Source organism: Bombyx mori, chromosome 23 (assembly GCF_030269925.1).
Source record: "Bombyx mori chromosome 23, ASM3026992v2".
Classification (NCBI taxonomy): Eukaryota; Metazoa; Arthropoda; class Insecta; order Lepidoptera; family Bombycidae; genus Bombyx; species Bombyx mori.
The window spans coordinates 16,464,381-16,488,876 of record NC_085129.1 but is presented as its reverse complement, the minus strand read 5'-3'; the positions used below and the strand labels follow the sequence as shown (position 1 = coordinate 16,488,876).

The window sequence follows — 24,496 nt, the reverse complement described above, 5'->3', positions numbered from 1 at the left end:
AGACTTATGATTTATATTTTTTGAATTTTCTGCTTTTAGTTATACAATAATTAAATGCCTTAACTTTAACAACATATATGTTTAGGGGCATCCGCTACAAGATGTCGCTAGTTTCCATACAAAAAATATTTGTTTTAAAGTATCGCAGTTTCGGGGCCCTGGTTTACGCTGTAGGGGTATACGACAAAGGGAAGATCTTCCACCGAGCGGGTGATATTGCTTTAAATGTTATTGTGCGGAACTTGTATATTTTATATGCAAGCTTATCTTGAAAATGTTTTAAGCGAGATTCAGGCATCTGTCAAATATCTTTTGTTGTTTGTTTGCCACAACGCAACAAATAAAAAACAAGGAAATGTATTTTTACAAGCCCTATTCAAAAATAATATTAATAAAAATAAAAATAAAACACATTTATTTCTGAAACAAGTCCATGCGTGTAAGTGGAATCATTGAAATATTATAAAGAGATTTTAAACTATTTAAATACCATCAAATATCTTATAATTAACGATTATAAGTTACAATTAAAATAAATAATAATTGTCAGTTCAGAAAATACAGAGAGCGAAATCCCCTGTGAAAAATACACATGACCTTATGGGATTGGGAATTTTGACCAACCATCCAATCTTCTTCTGTAGGTCAAATGATAATTTATAGCTGTTATTTAGTACAAGCCCTGGTCCAGAGATGGCAGCACAACTCGGGACAAAACCAGTGCCATTGAAAGCAATAGTGCATCACTAAATCATAATGATATGCCCGTCTTAATTTGATTTTAAAAAACGTCTACTTTATGTAGTGTGACTTAAGCTGTTTGAAATGGCTATCACCTTCAGGCTTATAATCTCCTAATAGTATTTCAACATTAGTAGATTCTGTTGATTGAATAGCCTCTCTTTTATAGAACGATGTTTAAATACGGTGTTTTTTTTTTGGAGTAATGATTTCTATATAATGTAACTGCGTTCTTAGTAGTTTAAAGGGATTGGATATCTTTAATGATGGCTTCCTTAATATGCATGGAGGTTTTTGGAGTTTTAAACTTCAAAATCACTAGTATTTTTAATTTTGCTCTTTAGTTTATTTATTGTGTTCACTAGTCTTATTGTTTTGATATATTTTATTGATTTCCCTCAATAATCTGAGTATCTTATCTAGTATTAAGTTCTGAAATTATGTTATTGGTTTTATAGGCTAAACTTACAAGATGATTCTGAATCAAGTTCAGACAGTTCAGAATCAAGTGATGCAGAAGATATGTCAGAGTAATTTTGATATAAGTATATGTTAATTAAATCATTTCATATATCATTAAAATATGTCAGAATAATTTCATATACTTAATTTCTTTTTTATTTATTTTACTATTAATTGCAATATAATTAGAAAGGTACAATATAAACTTCTAAAAGTTCTATTGTTTTTTATTTATTTATTATTTCATTTATTCATTTATTAATTTTTATTTAGTCATCATTTTTTATTTTGTTTATGTGTCTAATCCCATGTGCCTTACGAGCAGTAGGCAACCCGCCCCTTCACCCCCGTCACCACCTAAAGCGCGACCACTCCCACTTTTTTAACATTTGAAATTAATATCTGACGCTATTTACTACTATTTTTTGAGTCTTTCATAAGTACCAGCTCCAAAGGCTATTTAGTAGCAGTTTCTCAATCTTGCTCTATATGATGTTTAGTGTGCTTAGTTCGAGTTTTTCAACGTTCTCGATAGCGTAAAAGTTAACTCAAATTTGTATGGAGTTGGAACAGCGCCCCTAGCGGCAAACGTAGGCAAACTTTGCAACTCCATACAAATTTGAGTTAACTTTTACGCTATCGAGAACGTTAAAATCGCACTAAGCACTCAGAGTCAGAACACTGTTTGTTGCCATTGTCAAGCACTTCTACATAATATTTTTTGTTATTCCGTCGAATTTAATAATAATATTAAATATGTAAATATAATTCTTTTGAATTGTCGTCATTAATTAACTCCTGTTCCTTATTATCTCCTGGTAATTTCAGATCAGTTTTATCAGAAATATCAGTGAATTCTTCTGGAGTTTTATTAATTTCTTTATCAGAATTTTCATTAATATTTCCTTTATTATAGCCTCCGACTACTTCCTCACCAAAATTCCGGTGCTTTTCATTTTTATTATTCAATTTGATTTCGAAACATTCTTTAGGATCGACTTTAAGGACGAACAAATTAAGAACGTTATTTTTACGAATAGAATTGCCGCTAAATAGATTCGCTTTCAGCTTGTCCGGATGATCTTCGTTGGCAACGCTTGCTGGATTAAACTGGGCATTGTGATCTTCATAATTTTTATGTCCACCAACAGTACCACAATAACATTTATTGCTTCCACTCACATTATCAGCGTTTGGATCTGCATTAACCTCATTCGTTGGCTCATTGACATTGTTATTAACATTAGCGTCGTGCTCTTGAAAGTAGTGGTCCAAATTGACTGCAGTTTTTTCTTGTATCACGTCTCCAATGCGCTAAGAACAGATTTTATTGTTACATCCCAGTAGAGGAGAAGGCAATTGAGTGTAGCATGAATTGCTGTCATCAAACGAATCACCCGCATCCGCCTGTATCTGCCGTGAAGCAGTCATGGTGGTAGGATGTCTTGTGAGTCCGCGCGGGTAGGTACCACCGCTCTGCCTATTTCTGCCGTGAAGCAGTAATGCGTTTCGGTTTGAAGGGCGGGGCAGCCGCTGTAACTAAGCTTGAGACCTTAGATCTCAAAGTAGGTGGCGCATTTAGGTTGTAGATGTATATGGGCTCGGTAACCACTTAACACCAGGTGGGCTGTGAACTCGTCCACCTATCTAATCAATAAAATAAAAAAATAAGTGCCACAAACTTACCTTCTCTCCATTAACGTCTACAGTTTGATTGTTCGGTAGTTGGACTTCTGGTTCATCATTACCGACTTGACTGCGAACCGTATCATCAACATGATTGTAAGCCTTAAGCATATCATTGATGGATTCTTTCAATTCGTCCAAATAGCTCCGAATATCTTGCTTATTATGTCCTTTAGAATTATCTTTATCGCCTTTTTGATTCGTTTTATTATGAAGAACATTATTTAATAATTTTTCGAAATCGTCCATAATATTTTTTTTGAATTCTTTCAATTCTTTCTCGTTCAAATGAAAAGATTTCGAAATTGATTCATCACTATCACTCACAGCTCCTGTTGTATGATTTGTTTTTGCTTCATGCATCGAATGATTCGAATTGTCTTTCGTGTCAGCGACCGAGTGATGTGCATCTGAATCAATCGGTCTTAGATCATGATGCGAATCAACGTTTATATCTTTTATGGGATTTTTATTTCCATCATGAGCTGCGTCCACAGTATCTTTTATGTCTGAATGAACAGGTGCGGTTAAGTGATTTGAGTCACTGGATATAACTTTGTCATTAAAAGTATCTTTACAATCAATCGTTACATAGTTATGTAGTTTATTTACTTTTCTTGAGCTGCTACCTGATTCATCGGTCTTTGCTGTTTGTAAATCTATTGCATGGTCATTGTCAATAGCTGGGGTGTGTTTCTGTAATAACAAAAATGAACACACATGAACTTTTAAATGTATAAATGTTAAGGTTCAAAACGTAGCAAATTGAAATACTCACAGCATTGATTCGTATTTTATACAAGTCTGGGTAAACGATGTATTCTTTGTTGGACCACGAGACAATAGTGGGCTCGTTCTGTGTGAAAGACAATTAATATTTACAATACAGGGACTTTCTTTTTCCTCTATCTATTCGCTGGTAGCCTAAGAGCCTTTTGCCCGGTCACCGTCCTCGTCGAACCCGTCGCTTACGACGAAGGGCTCGACGAGCGAATTAACCCATAGACACAGCCCACTGAGTTTCTCGCCAGATCTTCTCAGTGGGTCGCGTTTCCAATCCAGTGGTAGATTCTGCGAAGCACTGCTCTTGCTAGGGCCAGTGTTAGCAACACTCCGGTTTGAGCCCCGTGAGCTCACCTGCATGTTTTCTATCGATTCAGCTTGCCAGATATTGAGAATATGCAAAAATAATAAAATAGAGATATAATATTATATTCGATCACTTTTATATTCCAGAAATTTCTCTTAAAAATATTATTTTTCAACTAATATCAAGATACAAAGAGATACAGCTAAGGGAATTCGGTTCTAATCGAGCGCCCAGAACGCAACTTTATCTTCTTGACTTTTTTTTGATACAGATGATATACACCATCGGCCCTTTGCTCAAAATTTCACATTTTCTCGTATTTATCATTAAAATAGGCATAAAATGGTATTACCTGTGCTTCTGGAACGAATCGGCTGAATACAACCCCATGATAGAGCAGAATTTGTATTAGCTATGAACGAAATATACAGTACATATATTTTATAATATATAGTACACAATACGAAAGATGTACCTACATTCAAATGAATCCAGTCATTAAATCATAGATAATAGACACAATTCCGTGCATATATCCACAGTGCGTTTCCAGAGGTCTTTATTTGCCACGTACCATCCGGCTATGGAATGAGCTCCCCTCCACGGTGTTTCCTGAGCGCTATGACATGTCCTTCTTCAAACAAGGCTTGTGGAGAGTATTAAACGGTAGGCAACGGCTTGGCTCTGTCCCTGGCATTGCTGAAGTCCATGGGCGACGGTAACCACTCACCATCAGGTGTGCCGTATGCTCGTCTGCCTACAAGGGCAATAAAAAAAAAACATAGTACATCTTTGTATTAGGTAGTTTGTATTTACTTTGGTTCTGGCGAGTCGTTAAAATAATTAAAACTGCATTGACTGTTTTTGTTATTGCGGACATTACGAAAACTGTACAGTTTCCAAGACGACTGTGTTTTAATTTTGTATATTGTGTTAACGACCTTCAAATTTTCAATAGTGATGTATATTAACATTTCCGATGTGATATGGTGATGAGACGCAATGAAAATGAGGTTGGTAAGAGAGTGTTAACTATCAATGTGGAAGGATATAGAGGAAGAGGTAGACCTAAGATGAAATAGATGGATTGCGTGAACAAGAGGGGAGTGAGCGAAGAAATGGTATGGAATATGATAGAGGAGTATGGAAGGAGAAAACATGTTACGCCGACCCCAGGCGACTGGAAGGGCAGGAGAAATTTCCGAGTGCAACACGGAAAGAAAACATTAACTTATTAACTACCATACTGTTTGATTTGCAGTTTCATCTTGACGATGACAGGACCCAAGTATAAATCTTATCTAACGTAATTTAAAATAGAAACTTTTTCATTTAAATTCTTATTATATTACGTAATACTTATTAATAATAATAATAATAAAGCTTTCTTTATTCCACACAAAAATACTTAATTACAAACAATTTGAAGATACCTTAATGGTTTTTTTTTTTTTTTTATTATTATTAAACAGTTAAAAAGTATATATTAAAGTTTAAAAAGTGAATTTAGTTTTTTTTTTTTTTTTTTTTTTTTTTTTTTTTTTTTTTTTTTTTTTTTTTTTTTTTTTTTTTTTTTTTTTTTTTTTCTTATATTAATTTTAATATTATTTACATTATTTCTGTATGGACCCCCTTCGGGTAAAAGCCTCCTCTAAGGTACTCCACTTCTTCTTATCCTTGGCGATATTCAGCCAATCTTTACCAGCCACTGTTATAATTTCGTCTACCCACCTAGCGTAGGGGCGGCCTTTAGCTCTCTTTCCTCGTGGACCTGTCCATACGACCGATCTTTTTGTCCATCTGTTGTCGTTGTATCTAGCCAGATGGCCTGCCCATTTCCATTTCCTCTGTAGCGAGAATGTTAAAGCATCTGTTATTTTCGTTTTCTGACGGACATTCGTGCATTTCACCTTGTCTTTAAGTTTTAAGCCCATAATACTTCTTTCCATTTTTCTCTGAGTGGTCTGGATTTTATTTTTCGTTTTGAAATCAAATGTCCATGATTGACACCCATAGGTCAGGCATGGTAGTATAGTTGTGTCCATGGCTATCTTCTTAGTGGACAATGGCAGTTGCGATTTGAAAATTTCCTTATAAGCCCAATACTTTTTCCAGGTCATGGCGACTCGTCGGTCCACTTCTTCTGAGTGTCTCTCCCTTCTAAAAGATATTTGCTTTCCTAAATATACATATTTTTCTACAATTTCAAGAGGAATGTTGTTGATAGAGATTGGTAACGTATGGTGATTAGTCATTACTTTCGTTTTCTCGAGGTTCATTTCTAAGCCAATTTTTGAGCTAGCTTGATGTAATTCATTTATCATTATACTCAATTGTTGTGGGCATTCAGAAAATAGTATAACGTCATCTGCAAATTCGAGATGGCTCAGATAGCTTCCATTTATGTTAATCCCTTTTTTAGACCATGGTAAATTGCTCGTTATCTGTTGTAAGACGGCTATAAACAGTTTTGGGGATAGAGGATCGCCTTGACGGACTCCCCTCTTTATGTTGATTGTTGCTCCGATTCTATCTAGCTTAACTTTACTTGTGCAGTTGGTATAAATGTTTTTTAGAATGCTAATGTATTTTTCTTGAATATTTAATGCATGTAAAGCTTCCCAGATACTGTCGTGTGATATAGAGTCGAAAGCTTTTTTATAATCTACAAAAGCCAGGTATAGGGGCCTTTGGAACTCTAAGTATTTTTCGATAACCTGGTCGACAACTTGAATATGGTCTGCCGTGCTAAAACCCGTTCTGAAGCCAGCTTGCTCTATCGGCTGGTGTGAATCAATGCTGGAGGATATTCTTTCAAGTAGGCAGGAGGCAAATAATTTATATAAACAGGGCATAAGGCTAATCGGGCGGTAATTCCCTATGTCAGCTGGATTACCTTTTTTATATAGTAATATAATCTCAGACTCCCTCCATAGCTGCGGCACAGTTTCTTCTTCAAGTATTTTGTTCCATAAGATGGTGATTGGTGTCAATAGTAAGGTTCTAGCTAACTTGATGTATTCGTTGGTAATGCCATCTGGTCCTGGGCTCTTTTCTGACTTAAGTTTCTTTACTTGTCTTAAGACTTCAGACTCGGAAAAGCGTTGTACAGATGAGGTATTAGTATGACTAAAGATATCTTTTTTCCTCAGTGGATTAATGTCTGGTTGACTGTATAATTTAGTGTAAAAGTTGGTAGCTATATTTATAATCTCTGTTCGGGATTTACATTTATTAGTGCCGGCCTGTAGTGATGGGATCCAGATTTTTAATTTATTTAATTCTTGTTGACCTTTTTTAGCAGATCTTGATTTTTCAAGGTGCTTTTGTATTATGTTTGTCCTATAGATATCGTAGCATTTTCTTATTTCTTTGTTAGTTAGTTTATAAAGTGATTTTAATTTTTCCCTGTATATTTTATTCAATTTAGATTTATTTTGTAGTTTGCTCCTTTCTTTTATAAGTTCTAGCACTTCCACTGACAAGATTCTGCTCTTTTTTGGCCTTTTTATTCCTTTCAAACTTTCCTTTATACATTTTACGATTTTTTCGTAGTAATCTTCTAGTTTATAATTACTATATGTCGTAATAAGTTCTGGTATGTAGCTCTTAAGGTTTTTGAGGTATATTTCTTGTTCGGCTATACTTTTTAGGTTTGTTGACACACTACAGAAATTGCGTCTATTTTTCTTTGTTGATTTTAGGTGAATTGTAGTTCTTAATAATCTGTGGTCTGATCCAAAAGAAAAAGATGATAGTACTTCGTATTTAGAAACTATGTTAGGAATCGTGGTCATAATATAATCTATTTCATTTCTGGTATTCCTATCTGGAGAGATCCATGTCCATCGATTTTTAGGTTTTAAATTGAACATTGTATTAATAATTTTTAGGTTGTACTCTTGTGCATATTGAATGAGTCTCTCTCCTCGCATACTCCTGATACCATGTCCATACTTGCCGGTAGCGGAACATTCATACTTCTTGGTAGTCCCTATTTGTGCGTTAAAATCTCCCATAGAAATTATATATTTCGTACAGGTTGAGTCATGCGCTTTCTCCAGGTCGTCGTAAAAGTTATCTATATCTTCTTGCGACGAGTTTTCAGTTGGGGCATATGCCTGGATAATTGCGAGACGTATCTTTTCTAGCACGATTTCTAGTATGCACACTCTCTCAGATATACCTGTGAATGATATGATATTTTCTTTGTGTATCTTCTTGATTAGGAAGCCTACCCCGTGCAGTCCTTTGGTTTGGCCTATGTGGTACATAATGTATTTGTCATCTTCGATTATCTTTTCACCAAAGCGGCGGACTTCGCACAGTCCTATTACATCGTGGTTGATGCCTTGTAACGCTGCCTTAAGCTCTATAAATTTTAATTCGGAAGCTAATGATTTTACATTGAAGGTGCAGATATTGAAGGTGCTGAAGTTATTGTTCTTTAAAGTGGTTTCCCTTAGTGGGTTTTGGTCTAACTCTCCCGCGGTGACCGGCCGTATTGGGAGATGATATGTGGGTGGGAGTTCTAGTGTTGATTGCTATTTTGCATTATCCTTGGAAGTATTTGTTTGGTTTTGAGGTGCTTCTTTCTGGGCGAATACTAGTTTGGGCGTCTGTGTTATGTAGCTTTTCATGTTCCTCGCTTTGGTTTTCTTCAAAGGTTGTTTTTCAACGTGTTGAGTTTCTTGGCTAGCAGTCATAGGTGTCTCCGGGGATTCGGAAAGGTATCTCTTGTTTGGTTGATTGCGGGGAGAATGTTTTTTATTCAGTATGATAAGTTTGTCATATCTTATAATTGCTCTATTTCCTGCTTCTTTTTCCCTCTCTAACTGGGCTTGCAACTCTTTGCGCTTTTTTAAGATTTCAATTGGATAGTCTTCTTTTATGTAGTATGCGGTTTTTTGTAAACAATATTTGTCTTTCTGAATTTTTAGTTTTAATCCTAATGTGTTGAACGTTATTACTACTGGTCTGGTCTTCTCTCCCTTTTTTCCCAACCTACGTACTGCTTCAATGCTGTTAGTTTCGCAGGATACTTTAAAATTTGTATTTATTATGCTGATTATCATTTCTTCAAGTTCGTGGTATGAGTTTTCGCGCTCTTCTACACCAAACATGACCAAGTTTTTGCGTCTAGACTGTCTTTCTAAGTTGTTCATCTTTCTATTTTGTTCTTCAATTTTTTGTTCTAAAAGCTCGTTTTTAAGTTCTAAGCTGCTTAACTTCTCGGCAAGGCTGTTAACTATTATGTTTTTGATGTCTTCCTTCATCTTTACCATATCTTCTTTTTGTTGTTTTATGTCTTGTTGCAAACTCAAGAACATGTCTTTTATTTCTTCCATAATTTTTATTTTTTATTTTACTGAACTCTATTGGAAACGTACAGTACTTTTTCTTCCACTCAATTGAATTTATCGATGCTTGTTAAGTAGTGTCGTTGTTTGTCACTAGATGGCAAGTTAGAATTTAACAAGGGGTTTGTCTTAGTTGTTTTGACAAAGTACAGTAGATGTCGCTTATCAGTGTTTTTTTTTTGGTCGTTACGTTGCACTTTTGAGATTATAATATTTTAAAGGCGGAAATTGTCTTCCACTTAGATATTTTTCTTTCACTTACATACACGTAGGGATAGTAGATATAATATTCGTATTAGATGTCCCGGGGTTTTCGCGTACTTTGAACATCCCTTTGGTGGACCGTATTTGTGCACCTTTGTTTGAATTTTGGTGGTGTATTCTCTGTTCCATATGATTTTCGGGATAGTCTTAACACCGTTCATAAACTCTTGCACATTCCTCACTTTTATAAAGCACACAATCGTTCATAAATGTATTTAATTACGAGCACAACACTGACAACAACACAGTCTGACTACCCACTCGTAATACTTATTACTTATACTAATACTTAGTTCGGAATAAAGTTTATAATTTAAATTAATTATGGCTCTTAATTATTTTGGTTATTTTTCCGATTGTCATGTTGTTGTTTTTTTTTTTTATTGCTTATATGTGTGGACGAGCCACAGCCCACCTGGTGTTAAGTGGTTACTGGAGCCCATAGACATCTACAACGTAAATGCGCCACACACCTTGTGATATAGTTCTAAGGTCTCAGTATAGTCACAACGGCTGCCCCACCCTTCAAACCGAAACGCATTACTGCTTCACGGCAGAAATAGGCGGGGCGGTGGTACCTACCCGTGCGGACTCACAAGAGGTCCTACCACCAGTAATTACGCAAATTATAATTTTGCGGGTTTGATTTTTACTGCACGATGTTATTCCTTCACCGTGGAAGTCAATCGCGAACATTTGTTGAGTACGTATTTCATTAGAAAAATTGGTACCCGTCAGCGAGATTCGAACACCGGTGCATCGCTCGATACGAATGCACCGGACGTCTTATCCTTTAGGCTACGACGACTTCAAAATCAGTGCGACGACTTAGCAACAGTAGTATGTCGAAACATGAAGGAAAAAACCTTTTTTTTAAGATATTTGCTGCAAGCATTACATAGGAATCCTATGCTGGGCTGATGTCCACGGACGATGTTAACCACTCACCACTCATCACGACTTAGAAACGCCGTACCCTCGTCTATTAAGGAAACAATAAAAATGTATTCTCATTGTTTATTAGAAAATTTATTCTCTTACCAAAATCGAGTTCATCTTGCACTGACTCCGACGAGATAGTGACGACTAATGCATCACGTCTAATTGTATATTGATACGACACGTAATAAAATGCTATTAAATTAAATGGTTTTTTAATCTACGAACTAATTGTTTTCGATATTAAAATGTGAACTGTGGCTGTTTGTCTCTGTTTCCGTGGCAATGATTTAAAATGAGTGTGTGAACTGTGATGTGTAATAATTTAACAGTGGGTGTATGATCCCATAGATACAGCCCACTGAGTTTCTCGTCGAATCTTCTCAGTGGGTCGCGACTCCGACTCTCCGACTCTGTGGTAGATTCAGCGAAGCACTGCTCTTGCTAGGGCTAGTATTAGCAAATTCTCTCAGGTTGAGCCCGTGAGCTCACTTATTCGCCCGGGCATAGTTAGAATAGCCCAATAAGCTATTAGCGAATAGGTACATACGGAAAAAAATAACAATCTAACTGATTGACTGATTTTGACTGACTCAGTGGTGCATTGGTTAGCGACCCTGACTAACGCGCTGAGGGTCGTAAGTTCAATTCCCACACTGGGCACGCATTCATGTGATGAACAGGTTTGTTTGCTCTTTGTCTGAGTGTTTGTTATCTATTTAGGTATATATTTAAACGTATATAAAATCCTGAGAACTTGGAAAAATTAATAGTTGTAGGTCACGTGGAAGGAAAGAGAAGTCGAGGAAGATTGCCAACCAGGTGGACGGACATTATCAAGGAGGCCACAAACACCAGCGTCCCGGGCGCCATTAAGCAGGCCGAATGCAGGCAACATTGGAAGAAGCTGGTGCAAAAACTGGACCAAGGTGGTCACGACCCTCAGCAATGAGGAAACGACAAAGAAGAAGAAGAAGATTTAAGTGTGTATGTCAGTATCTGGTACCCATAACACAGGAAATCCTAATATGGAGCCGTATGACCCAATTAAAAAAAAAAGAAGTTGTGACGTGTTTTTTGGAGAATCATTGGGTAAAAATATGCATCTATTCATATGCCGAGAAAACAATAAAGTACGTTCTTCAGATTTGAGATTAGTGGGCACAATTAAAAAACACTTTTACGGTGTGCTTATCTAAAAGTGCGTTATAGAAAGATGTCAATTTCAACAAACACTTTTCGCCACTGAAGTATGAAATTTCGCGCGTAAAATTAAAATGTCAAAAAACAACGACCTTTCAAGCAACAAAGCACCTTGGCCGCCCGAGAGCGCGAAAACAATTGATTCGAAGCGCCCAAGATAGAATATTTTTAACAATAAATGTAAGACTAGGTAAATAAAACAAAGTAGTTTTAATTACAAGCCACATAGGCAAGCGTAAAGGGACGCGCAATGCTTTGAAAATGAAATATCAATAAAGAGGCCTTGCATCAAGACGGTCGAACAACTCTTCTTCTGCTCATGCATAGATTTAAGGAGGAAACTGAATCGATCTCCAGTAATAGCCACTTCAGTACCGAAGGTCGATACTTGACTACTCGATCAGAGATGGCATAAAAACAAATTTATATTATTTTGTTACTTCCACTTAATACTATTGTTTTCATGGTATTAAAACATTATTTTTTTTCGAGATAGAGAAACGTGTATGAGAACGATTTATATGGGTTTCATTCATTTTGTTTGCAATAGCATTAAGACTATTTGCTTAAATTAAAGTTAGTGCCAGCTTTAGTTCAGCTACTCGATTACAGAGGACGTTACAAGATCCAAGCGTCTGCTATTTTGCTACAGTTTTGTTGTTATTTTTTTTTTTTCAATAGGTCACTTAATGAGATACGTAGTGAGACTTTAATATAAGTCGAATTCATTCAAACTGTTTTAATCACATTAAATTTCATCATTTTAGAAGTTAAGGTACTTTGTCGTGAACCAGTTTTATTATAAGAAAAAAAAAACTCGCACAGCTGCTTGTGTGCTCTGAGCATTAAATTTTATAAAATATTAGGAAAATTCTGACATTCAAAAGTAATGATATTAATGAATTTCAATAAAATTCAATTGAAATATATCCTACCTAAACTAGATATCGTACTAAGGTACTTACCTTATATAGGTTTCAGATACAAAATCAAATCAATAAAAGCATAGTTTCATGTGTTTACCTCAATCAACTTTGAAACTGTTTCACATTTACATAGATTCATATCTGCCCTAATATTTGCAAAACTCTAACAAAGGTTTCAAATAAATATATTTAATTAACAATGGACAATACCATTTGCAAATATGAGACACAATAGTGTACATGCTTATATAATTTTCACATCTAACTAATAATACTGTAAAAACAGTATTTTATTAGTAGGCAGACCAGCAGACAGCCCACCTAGTGAGTTACTTTTGTCGCACATGGACGTCAACAATGCCAGGGGCATAGCCCAGTCGCTGCTAAGGAAAATATTTTAATAAAGGTCTAAGTTAGATTTTGCCATTACATAGTTAATAAAAACGATAAAGGAAAAGTTAACATGGGTTATGGGTAGCACTATAAATAGTTTTCGATTGATTTATGATTGACGTAACGGAAAAACAGGAAAAAAGTGTATAAAGATATGGTAACACTAACCAGTGCCATGCCCTCGGCTCAGCGAACAACTGTTTATGTAAACTACGACAATATGTAATATAAACTTTACTTTTATCAAACGTCGTCAAAAGTAATAATAAATATCAATTTAGAGTTGCATTATTCGTGTTGAACGCTAAATATTTCGTAATTGAACACGGAATTTATTCATAATTTGTAGCTCGAAGAATTGTGCAGCTGTGTTGTGTTATGTGCTAGTGAAAAAAAAAAACAACATAAAAATAGTAATTCAGTCGAACATCATGTTCATTTTGTGCGTTTTAATAAATTTTGAGTACAGAATCTAACAAAATCACAGTTTGTTTGTAAGCGTGGATCTTAATAAGCGTGTAATTATCGTTGAGAGATTTCGAAAATATTTAAAATGCGCTCAAAAGTGTCGAAATAATGATATCGCAGCCAAAAAACAGAGTACAAGCCATAAAGAGTAAATTCGAGAACTTAGGAAACGAGAACAAACCGCTCTTGATAAAACACACAACCACACAGTTGTGTAAACAGAAAAATAGCGGAGTGAACATTGAAGAAAAACACGATCAAGCTATTGTAAACCATGAGAAGAACGTAGGATTTGACTCATCAATCGGCGACCACGAACCTAGGCCAAATACCAGCTATTTATATAGCAGAGCTGATCTGAAGGCCATTAACAGTGACAATAAAACCTGTTTATCACGTCAAACCAGTGACCCAGGAAAAAAGTTGCACAGGAGTCATGCTTTTAGATGTGATAGAAATCAAATAGCACCTAAAAGGCACGGTAGCTGTAACGGTAGGTCGGAAACAGCAAACTTTACAATGATATCAAATCAGAAGTTGAGTAAAGAAAGACTTAAAATATTAGGTAATTTTTTAGAGGAACAAATGAAGAAGGAGAATTTCACGCCACAAGGTTGCACTGAGGATGTGGCGAACACGAATTCAGTGCCGGATAGCCAAGTGCCACAGTCCATTTTAGACCAATATGCTAAAGTCAACAAAGTGAAGAAAAAAGATGAAAAACAAGATTCCACAACTGATAGTGGAGTGAGCTCTGAGACTGAGAATCTGGATGATGAGAAGGGACGTATAAAGAAACTAATGACACAATTTGAGAAAAAATCTGAAGTAACACCAAATTTAGAATCTATGGATCAATTGTCAGCTTCCAGTGAGACCATGAAGCTGGAGCGCAAGAATCCGCATCTAAAACTAACGGACACATTAAAGAAGGCATTAAAACAACCATTACCAGCTGGTCCTCCACCGAAAAAACCACCAAGAGTCTTTGCTACCATAACTGAAAACGTGGAAACACCTAAGAAAGACCCAAAAAAGATGCTCGAAAAACTGGAACAGGTATATGAGCAACGAAAAGCTGATCAGAGCAAAAATATCAAAACAGCAAGTCCAAAAAAACCCAGAGAAGTACACTATCTGTGCACCGAAATCCTAGACATAGCACAGAGGACTCTACCACCGATTCATCCATCAGATCCTCTGTCCAGATGCTTCAAGTCCTTAAATTGTTCATTCACAAACTCAACATCAAGTCTTCCATACACCCGCTTAAGCACACACAACGAATTTGACCCTTGCAATTGTAATTCTAACAACGAATTATCAACGTTCCTGACTGAGAAATGTTCGAAATGTCAATCAAATGACAACACTGACAGCTTTAAATGTCATCTGAAATGTGAATGCTCAGATAAAAAGTCTGAATTCTTCGTTGATAAGGAGCATGTGTATAACGAACCATACAATGGGGATACAAGAACGGAATGCGAGAGAAGGAGTCATTACGGGACTCTTAATACTTTGAAGACCTCTAGCCGAAGCTTGGAAGAGCTACGACCGATTAAGAAGGAAGAGGTGAGTCCTAAATGCATATAAATTTCAGAAAAAAAATTAGTGTGTTCAATACTGTTTTTTTTTTATATAAAATAAAATTGACTCCAACCCCTTAGGCATTGATTTTGCCAATGTCACAGTATACACAAAAATGACAGGTTCTTAGAGAAAAAAATACAAATAAATTTGATCAGTTTTTCCAACAGTGCAAACAAATATGTTAGACTAACTACTTTAAAGATAAATATTATTAGTAGATAAGAATTTACATAGAATATTTACATGTTTAGAATAAACCAAAGTTAATAGAGAATTAATATCAATAGGAGATGTCTTCAGGAAGGATATCATAAAGATGGGACACAATATTGGGACAGTTAAAGAAATTCAGAACACCTGTGTCTAAACCAAACCACAAGATAAATTACGAAATTTCATAACTGATCAATTGAGTCGACTATTATCAAAGCCGGCAATGTGACTTCTGGACAATTATTGGTAAATCAGAAAAACGAATTATTGACTTTGTATTCCATTGGCAGTCACAAAACTCTTCTGAACGACATCTTAGATAAATAACAGGTTAAGTATTAACCTTTATTTAATGCAGGTTTTGAACCGTATTCTTTGAAGGAGACGATTATATTCAAATCAATCTGTATTGACATATCAATAACATTTTTTTGTCCAAATGCACAGATTGCCACCTTTGATAATAGACGACTCAATTATGATCTTAATTTATTAAGTGGAATTGATAAATAAGTGACACTTTTATCTCTTAGTATTTTTTAAGTATGGTCCTCCTTATGGAAGCAGTCTGGGTCGGTACTGCCAAGGTATTTAGCATGTTGATAAACCACGATGATTACCAGTAAAACTGTCATGGTGCTTACTGAAGCCTGTAGATGCATGATAGTATTTAGGGCCTCTATTTTCTTTGTCAATACCTCTGTGCGTATTGAGTATATACAACAGCAGCAAATGCATATTGATGTTGTTAGAGGTTACATTTACATTAGCAAGTGGCATTATGAGAAGATTTCCTGTTTAATTATTAACCGACTTCAAAAAAGGAGGAGATTCTTAATTCGACTGTATTTTTTTATCTCATAGCTTTTGACTGGGATAATCGATTTTTATGATTTTTTTTTATTAGAAAGCTGGCGCTTCCCGCGTAGTCCCATTTTAATTTAGTCCAGTTCTGATAATGGTATCCATGAGAAAACCATATAAGTCTTAAATTTGCATTAAGTACGTGCACGACAAATAGATGAATAACTCAACATCACGCCAACCGATTTCGATTATTATTGTTTTAGTGTATATTAATTTGTTTTGGCATATCTTTTTTTTTCTATGTGATGTCGGTTTTTGTTAAAGCATGTCTATTTACAATTATTAGACTATTTATTATAAATAATGCTAATATTTTCTGGTCAGTATTGAGGAAAAAACAGTCTGTAAAGAATAAAATAGACCAAATATTTTATTATAAATTTATTTTTATTTAATTCCGAGCATTTTCATATTTATTTACCTTCTAAACCTTCTCTGGAATTCCACAAATAATTCAAAACCAAATCGGTCCAGCCGTTCTCGAGTTTTAGCGAGACTAACGAACCGCAATTCATTTTTATATATATAGAATATATATTATAGATAGATTAGTGTCTAGCATAAATTAGTCTATAAATATAAAAGTAACATTTACGTTGCCTCATCGCTCGGTCTTAAGTTTGATAAACATTCGCTTCTTGTCTTTTATTTTTTTTAATTTACATACTCACTTATATATTGTGAAACTCAATTGGCATTCTTCACAAATAAATAAACTCATTGACGAATTTTAAGTATAGACTGACTCGGTGGTACTGTAGTTAAAGGTCCTGACTGAGCTTATATTTGCTTCGCACAAGTATTGCAGGGCTGAAAGCCGATTTTATGAAAACAAAGTTATTTAGAGACTAAAATGTAGTTCATTGTTTTATATATACATAAACATATATAAGACTTCGACAAAGCGGCACGACACAAGAACCCTCTCATCGTGGCCGCCGGTAACTTCATTCCCGATCCTGCGGACAGAATGGAAAGCAGTCGACGTCGCCCAAAACAGGTCATTTCGGATCCTCCCGATCCACTAACGGTGCTTTTAGGTTCCTTAAGCACCGGTCATCGTTCTCGTCGAACCCGTCACTTGCGACGAAGGGCTCGACGAGTAAATTAACCCACAGACACAGCCCACTGACTTTCTCGCTGGATCTTCTTAGTGGGTCGCGTTTCCGATCCGGTGGTAAATTCTGCGAAGCACGGCTTTTGCTAGGGTTCGGGTTAGCATCGTCGTCAGGTTTGAGCCCCGTGAGCTCACCTACTAGCTAGGTTACGCTTAAATAGCCTCTCAAGGCTATCAGCTTAGGTAGAAAAAAAAAACAAGAAAATCGGTGTAGTTACGCGGGCGTGAGCTTTGTTCGTATTAATTTTGTTTTAAAATAACGGTTAGAATTATTTTATTAACCGACTTCAAATAAGAAAGTCCTCAATTCGTTCTTTCTTAGGTCTTTGAATTTTTTTCCAGGCGAACCGATTCTGATAATCCTTTATTATTTGACTGCGTCGGTGGTGCAATAGTTATCGCCCCGGACTGTTGCGCCAAGGGTCGTGGGATCGATTCCAGCATCGAGCAAACATTCGTGTGATTAATAGGTTTGTTTGCTCGTTGTCTGGGTGTTTATTATATATGTATTTAAACGTATATAAGTGTGTATGTCAGTCTCTGGTACCCATAACACAGGAAATCCCAATTAGGGGCGAATGACCGCGCGTGATCTGTTCCCTGTTATTTATTATTATTATTTACATCGTCTGGCCACGTATTTCTGACTGCCCTCTCCAGGCCAAGTGGTGAATATAGAAATAATGATAAGTTTATCAGTCATAGCACCGGTTTAAGGGCAATGCCCCTATATCGACTGAAATGCAATTTTCAATACGCCACTTCAGAATCGTTAGCACCAATTTTAAATTGGTATAGCCCTATTAAATTTGTTTTTTTTATTGCCCGTGTAGGCAGATGAGCATGCAGCCCACCTGATGGTGAGTGGTTACCGTCGCCCATGGACATCAGAAATGTCAGGGGCAGAGCCAATCCGGTGCCTACCGTTTAATACTCTCCATAAGCCTCGTATATATCAAACATACTTTTTTAATGTCCCTGGGCAGGGGACCGGGACACCTGGTGTCCAGTCATAACAACGGCGGTCTCAGCCTTCAAAATGAGACGTGAGACTTCTTTGTTATAGAACTAGACGGAGTAAGGGCCGCCCGTGTGGGCGTCTAGGTTTTTTTATAGGTCTTGTGGCCAATCCACTTGTAAATTTGTACTAAGCAAACGCCATAACCTCTTATCAATCCTTTATTGTAACACGATGTCAGTACAACCATTTAAGTGCACAAATTTTATGTGACAACGGAACAGTCTTTTATTTGTACCCTAAAGCGTGGTAAAAACAAGAAGGAACCTTCGAATCTAAGAGGTGACAGATTGTACCATCTATACGAGGCCCCCTCGATCAGGGGGACGCGGGGGACATGTAGGTATCGCGCGCCACACTCATGTGCTCCAGCTTGAAGGACTGGAAGGGAGCTGATGTAGTCTGGATCTGGACGGGTAGGCGAGCTCAGGGGCTCGACTTGAGGGTTTATTAACACTAGCCCTAGCGAAAGCAGTGCTTCGCTGAATCTACCATCGGATCGGAATCGCACCCACTAAGAAGATCCGTCGAGAAACTCAGAGGGTCGTGTCTATGGGTTAGTCGAGCTCTTCGTCGTAATCAACCAACTTGACGAGGTCGGTGACAGGTGCTTGAAGAGTCTAAAAGCATCGAGAGTGGATCCAGGGGATCCGACAAGATACGTATGTTTCATGCTAAGGCGGATTTGCGTTGCCTCGTCGCCTGAGTATGAGTAACTCCATTCTGAATAAATTCACACTACACTGGTAGCGTTGAGTTAATATTAAAAGCAACAAGCAATGTTGCATTTCCCCGGGATAAATGATTGCAAGCTTGCCTCCCTGGTCCATAAATTGCCAGTCGATTCGTAGATCTGTTACTGTTTGAGATTAGAGCCGATAGACATCTACAACGTAATGCGCCACCTACCTTGAGATTACATTAGGTACATGAGAGGATATTACCGGGTATGTCAGCTAGAAAAATTATAATTTGCGTAATTACTGGTGGTAGGACCTCTTGTGAGTCCGCACGGATAGGTACCACCACCCCCCGCCTCTTTCTGCCGTGAAGCAGTAATGCGTTTCGATTTGAAGGGCGGGGCAGCCGTTGTAACTATACTGAGACCTTAGAACTTATATGTCAAGGTGGGTGGCGCATTTACGTTGTAGATGTCTATGGGCTCTAGTAACCACGTAACACCAGATGGGTTGTGAGCTCGTCAACCAATAAAAACAATAAAAAAAAGCTGTTTTCACCAGAACTTCTTCAGCCATTTTCGCACGATTTATCAACAAACCTCCAAACTTATACTTAAATATTAATATGTAAAATAAATATATACCTAGACAGATACGTCACTTCGTAAAAACTAATTTGAAAAAATGACTATCTTGTCCTTCAAATGGAAAAGAATAGTGTTTGGACAGAAACAAGAGTTATATAATTCCAAACAATGGCATTGTGCTTGCAATATCAGAACTACAACTCTGATTGGGTCAGTGGAGCACTAGAGCGTAATGCGTAATATTTTGAAGCATACAAGTGCTTCTTTATTATTTGTATATGGCAATCGGCTAGGTAGTGTTATTGTTGCCAGCTTTTCGACTTAAAATCTTTTACAGTTACGTGGGAGATTTTTTTAAACAGTACCTCATTGTTATTATGTAGGGCAATAAAATTTTACGTAAATTAAAAAAAAAAGGCCATAAGAGCTGTTTTTTAATGCTAATATCGGTGGACGAACTCACGGCTCACCTGGTGTTAAGTGGTTACCGGAGCCCATAGACATCTGCAACGTAAATGCCGCCATCTACCTTGAGATATGAGTTCTTAGGTCTAATTTTTTACAATAAAACGGTTGCCCCGCCCTTCAGACCGAAACGCTTACTGCTTCACGGCAGAAATAGGCAGGGCGGTACCTATTCTCTATATCTGTACTAATATATAAATCTACAGTGGTTTTTACGGATGTTCCGTTATAACAACTGAACCATGCATCCGATTGACTTGAAACTTGGTATCAATGTAGAACATACATAATGATATACTTAATGGATAGGCTAATATTTATATGAGTGTTGGACTCCCTAATAATAATGACAATAAATAATAAAGTTAATTTTAAATGCCCAGCGAAGCGGGCGAGTACGGCTAGTTTTCTATAAGTATGGAAAGTTTCATACTCCTCCGTCTGCGAAATTCTCGTAAAAAGGAGTAGGTACAAAGTTTTTGCTTCACGTATTAATATGTATATAGATAATAAAAAAAAAACTCGTTTACGTGTCGTAGAAGTACCGTGTTATAAGAGGATTTTGGGGATTTTTTATTTTCGTGTTAAGAGTGGAACCGTGTTGTAAAATATCGCGTTATAAGGAGGGTTACCTGTATACTATATTGGCCAGGTTTTCCGATAGCCAACCTGTGTGCTTAGTGCGAGTTTTTTGACGTTTTCGATAACGAAAAGTTAGCTCATATTTGTATGAAATGGGATTGTTTGCCGCTAGGGGCGCAGTTCCAACTGCATACAAAATTGGGTTAACTTTTACGCTATCGAGAACGTCAATAAACTCGCACTAAGCACACTGTTCTGTACAAGCTTACATGTTAACCTGCCACCATTATTTGACTACTGTTTTCGAAGGTAGATGGGCATGCTTCCCGCTTAATGATGTAGGTATACGACGACTAGTTGATATTGCTCAGTAAACTGATGCTCTGAATGTTGTTTTTTTTCCTACCTAAGCTGAGAGTCTTGAGAGGCTATGTCAGCGTAACCCTAACTTTTGTAGGTGAGCTCACAGGGCTCAAACCTGATGATGTTGCTAACACGAACCCTAGCAAGAGCCGTGCTTCACAGAATCTACCACCGGATCGGAAACGCGACCCACTGAGAAGATCCGGCGAGAAACTCAGTGGGCTGTGTCTGAGAGTTAATTTACTCGTCGAGCCCTTCGTCGCAAGCGACGGGTTCGACGAGAACGGTGACCGGTGCTTGAAGTACCTAGAAGCACCGTTAGTGGATCGGGAGGATCCGAGATGACTTGTTTTGGGCGACGTCGACTGCTTTCCATTCTGTCCGCAGGATCGGGAATGTAGTTACCGGCGGCCACGATGAGAGGGTTCTCGTGTCGTGCCGCTTTATCGAAGTGGGGCTGAATGTTGTTGTTCGGAGCTTGTATATATGTACAATTATCTTGTAAATGTCGTAAGCAAGATTCAGGCATCTGCCAAATATCTTGTGTTCTATGATAGCTACCCGCTCCAATGGTGAGGGGTCGTTATTGTTTACTGACAATGCCGGCGGAAGCCAGTCTCGTTTACGAGGTGACACTTTATAAAACTTGTATAAGGCCCGTCATGACTTACGCGAGTGTGGTGTTCGCGCACGCGGCCCGCACACACATAGACACCCTCCATTCCCTACAATCCCGCTTTTGCAGGCTAACCGTCGGGGCTCCGTGAGGAACGTTGACCTACACGACGACCTGAGCCTCGAATCAATCCAGAAATGTATTAGGTTAGCGTCAGAATGGTACTTCGATAAGCCTATGCCTATGATAATCGCCTTATCGTTGCCGCCGCTGACTACTCCCCGAATCCTGATCACGCAGGAGCTAATCACCGTCAACGCCCTAGATACGTCCTTACGGATCCAATAACCTTTGCATTAGACGCCCTTAACTCTAACACTCGGAGCAGGCTTAGGGACCCCGGTAACTAAACCCATGCATCAGCCCGTTGAGTTTCTCGCCGGATCTTCTCAACGGGTCGCGTTTCCGATCCGGTAGTAGATTCATTCGCGAAGCAGCTGCTCTTGAGTTGTTAAATTTCCTTCGGAGGCGCTCGGGCAGCTGTTAGCAAATCCCGCCCCTCCTGGCTGAGCCTTTGCTCGACCACCTGTCCTCGTGAAACTGGAAAGGCCTCCGGGCCACCAGTAATACTACAATCACAAAAAAAGTCTCGCTTACTTACAGCAATACAAAAATAAACACAAAAAAACATCCATAAAACTGGCTTCGTTCTAGCGTCGGCTTAAACAAGTTGTATTGTATTAATTATGTAAGTAAAAATTTACAGAGAACTAGTTTTTAGAGCGACGTGAGTTTAATTCAGTTCAAGGTTTGGATATTTAATCTCTAGATCGACTGTGCGAGCGTTCGAACACGAATTTGCATCTAATTTAAAGGTGCTTAAAGTAGAGATTGGCTTTTTCGTTGACTGCTTCTTTACGGCGCGGGTGGGAGGAAATCTCCAGGTTTTTCCACTCGGGTCATAGGAGGCGGTGGTTGTGATTGGGTCGACAAACATAGAACCGTCACGTGCGCTGTTATTTGATGGGTCCTTACCATGATGTTGATATGAGGTAAGCGCCATTAGCATGAGCAGTCTTTTGAAGTCGTCGTGGCCTAAAGGATAAGACTTCCGGTGCAGTCGTATGTAGCGAACCATCGGTGTTGGAATCCCGCTGGCAGGTACCAATTTTTCTAATGAAATACGTACTTAACAAATGTTCACGATTGACTTCCACGGTGAAGGAATAATATCTTGTAATAAAAATCAAACCCGCATAATTATACTTTGCGTAATTACTGGTGGTAGAACGTCTTGTCAGTCCGTACGGGTAGGTACCACCCCCACCCTGCCTACTTACGCCGTGAAGCAGTAATGTGTTTCGGCTTAAAGGGCGGGGCAGCCGTTGTACTGTAAAAACGAAGACCCTTAGAACACATGTCTCAAAGTTGGTGGCGGTATTTACGTTGTAGATGTCTATGGGCTCCGGTAACCACTTAAGACCAGGTGGGCCATGAGATCGTCTATCCATCTAAGCCAAAAACAAACTTAAATAATAACGTAGGCAATATAGATAGCCAACAAAGTTTAAAGCAGTTCATAAAGAAACCTCTTACTCAACAATCTGCTTCAAAATCTTGTTGGAGGCAGCTCTGTCGAGATAACAGAGATTAGGAGTTCCCACCTCAGTCTTCATATCTTCCCGTCAGAATCAAAAACTACCTGCCACAGGAATTTGGGCCACACCAAAATCCTCTTAATCCGATATGGTAGGTATAAGAAGGTACCCTGACAAGCGCCAGCAGGTCGCCAATTATGAAAGTTCAACGCGACGATTCACATGACTCTAATGAGTCGCTCCAATCAATCAATCAAGCAGTGAAAGTTATTGTGTAGCCGCGCGCTAGAAAGTAGGAAGATGCCTTTTTTTGCAAACGCATCGTAATCAAACTATGTACGTGTGGATTTCACTTAAGTAGTTACGTATGGTTCTAATCCCTTTTTTTTTTCCTACCTAACCTGATGGTCTAGAGAGACCATATCAGCGTAACCTTAACTAGTAGGTGAGCTCACGGGGTTCAAACCTGACGATGTTGCTAACACGAATCATAACGAGAGCAGTGCTTCGCTGAATCTACCACCGGATCGGAATCGCGACTCATTTTTTTTTTAATCGCCTTTGTAGGCAGACGAGCGTACGGCCCACCTGATGGTAAGTGGTTACCGTGGCCCATGGACTTCAGCAATGCCAGGAGCAGAGCCAAGCTGCTACCTACCGAGCAGAGCCAAGCCTCTGCCTACCACTGAGAAGATGTGATGAGAAACTCAGTGGGCTGTGAGTTAATTTGCTCTTCGAATCCCTAAAAGCATCTATAGTGGATCAGGAGGATACAGAGTGACATGAGCGAACACACAACACCAATTAATAAATATTTAACTGTTCGTCTAATCCGGTGTTATTCAAAAATCTAATGGCGTCGCCTTATCAGACCAATTAATTATATGACATAGATAACCCGTTCGCATCTCATCTATTGGAAGACGGACCGTAAAACGTTAAGGTCGACTCGTGTGGCCTTCGTAATTATCAGTTCGAAATGATAAGTTAATTATAGCTCACAAATAAATGAAGACACGTTAATGATGTCAATATTGGTAGGATAATTCGTTTGGGCTACATTTAGTTTCGATTTCTTAATTATTTTTTCCCAAATACTCAGGAACAAAAAACTTCCCAGCTTCCCAACAAACACAGAAAATAATAATAACAATAAAAATCAAAACCGGTCCTTGTTTTATTCTCTACATTATTTTTAGCAAATTTGCCAGACTGAGTCCCGTGAGCTCGCTTATAAGTTAGGCGTAGCTTTTTTTTTTTTTTTT

The 24,496-nt window shown here is 37.8% G+C and overlaps 2 protein-coding genes across 2 annotated transcripts in view; one reads left to right on the top strand and one right to left on the bottom strand.

Annotated features, from left to right (window-relative positions):
- Positions 1–492: 492 nt before the first annotated feature.
- Positions 493–4,952, bottom strand: LOC101738055 (myb-like protein D). The gene is made up of 3 exons (XM_062675326.1): positions 3,668–4,952; positions 2,890–3,585; positions 493–2,517 (listed from the first exon to the last, which is right to left on the bottom strand). Exons 2-3 carry the CDS (start codon positions 3,250–3,252, stop codon positions 1,954–1,956), a joined length of 927 nt encoding a protein of 308 aa, XP_062531310.1. The 5' UTR covers positions 3,253–3,585; positions 3,668–4,952; the 3' UTR covers positions 493–1,953.
- Positions 4,953–13,214: 8,262 nt separating this feature from the next.
- LOC101737221 (uncharacterized) overlaps positions 13,215–24,496 on the top strand; it is a 50,326-nt gene continuing 39,044 nt past the window's right edge. Inside the window, exon 1 of the mRNA XM_004930689.5 lies at positions 13,215–15,107. Coding sequence (XP_004930746.1) covers positions 13,641–15,107 — 1,467 coding nt within the window. The 5' untranslated portion in view covers positions 13,215–13,640. The remainder of the gene's footprint in view (positions 15,108–24,496) is intronic.

What these genes read in the sequence shown, in the direction of transcription:
- LOC101738055 (XM_062675326.1), bottom strand. Translation starts at nt 3,252, where the DNA reads ATGCATGAAGCAAAAACAAATCATACAACAGGAGCTGTGAGTGATAGT. An exon ending in TAGACGTTAATGGAGAGAAG is followed by an intron (nt 2,518 to 2,889) that starts GTAAGTTTGTGG and finishes ATCTGTTCTTAG; the next exon opens with CGCATTGGAGACGTGATACA.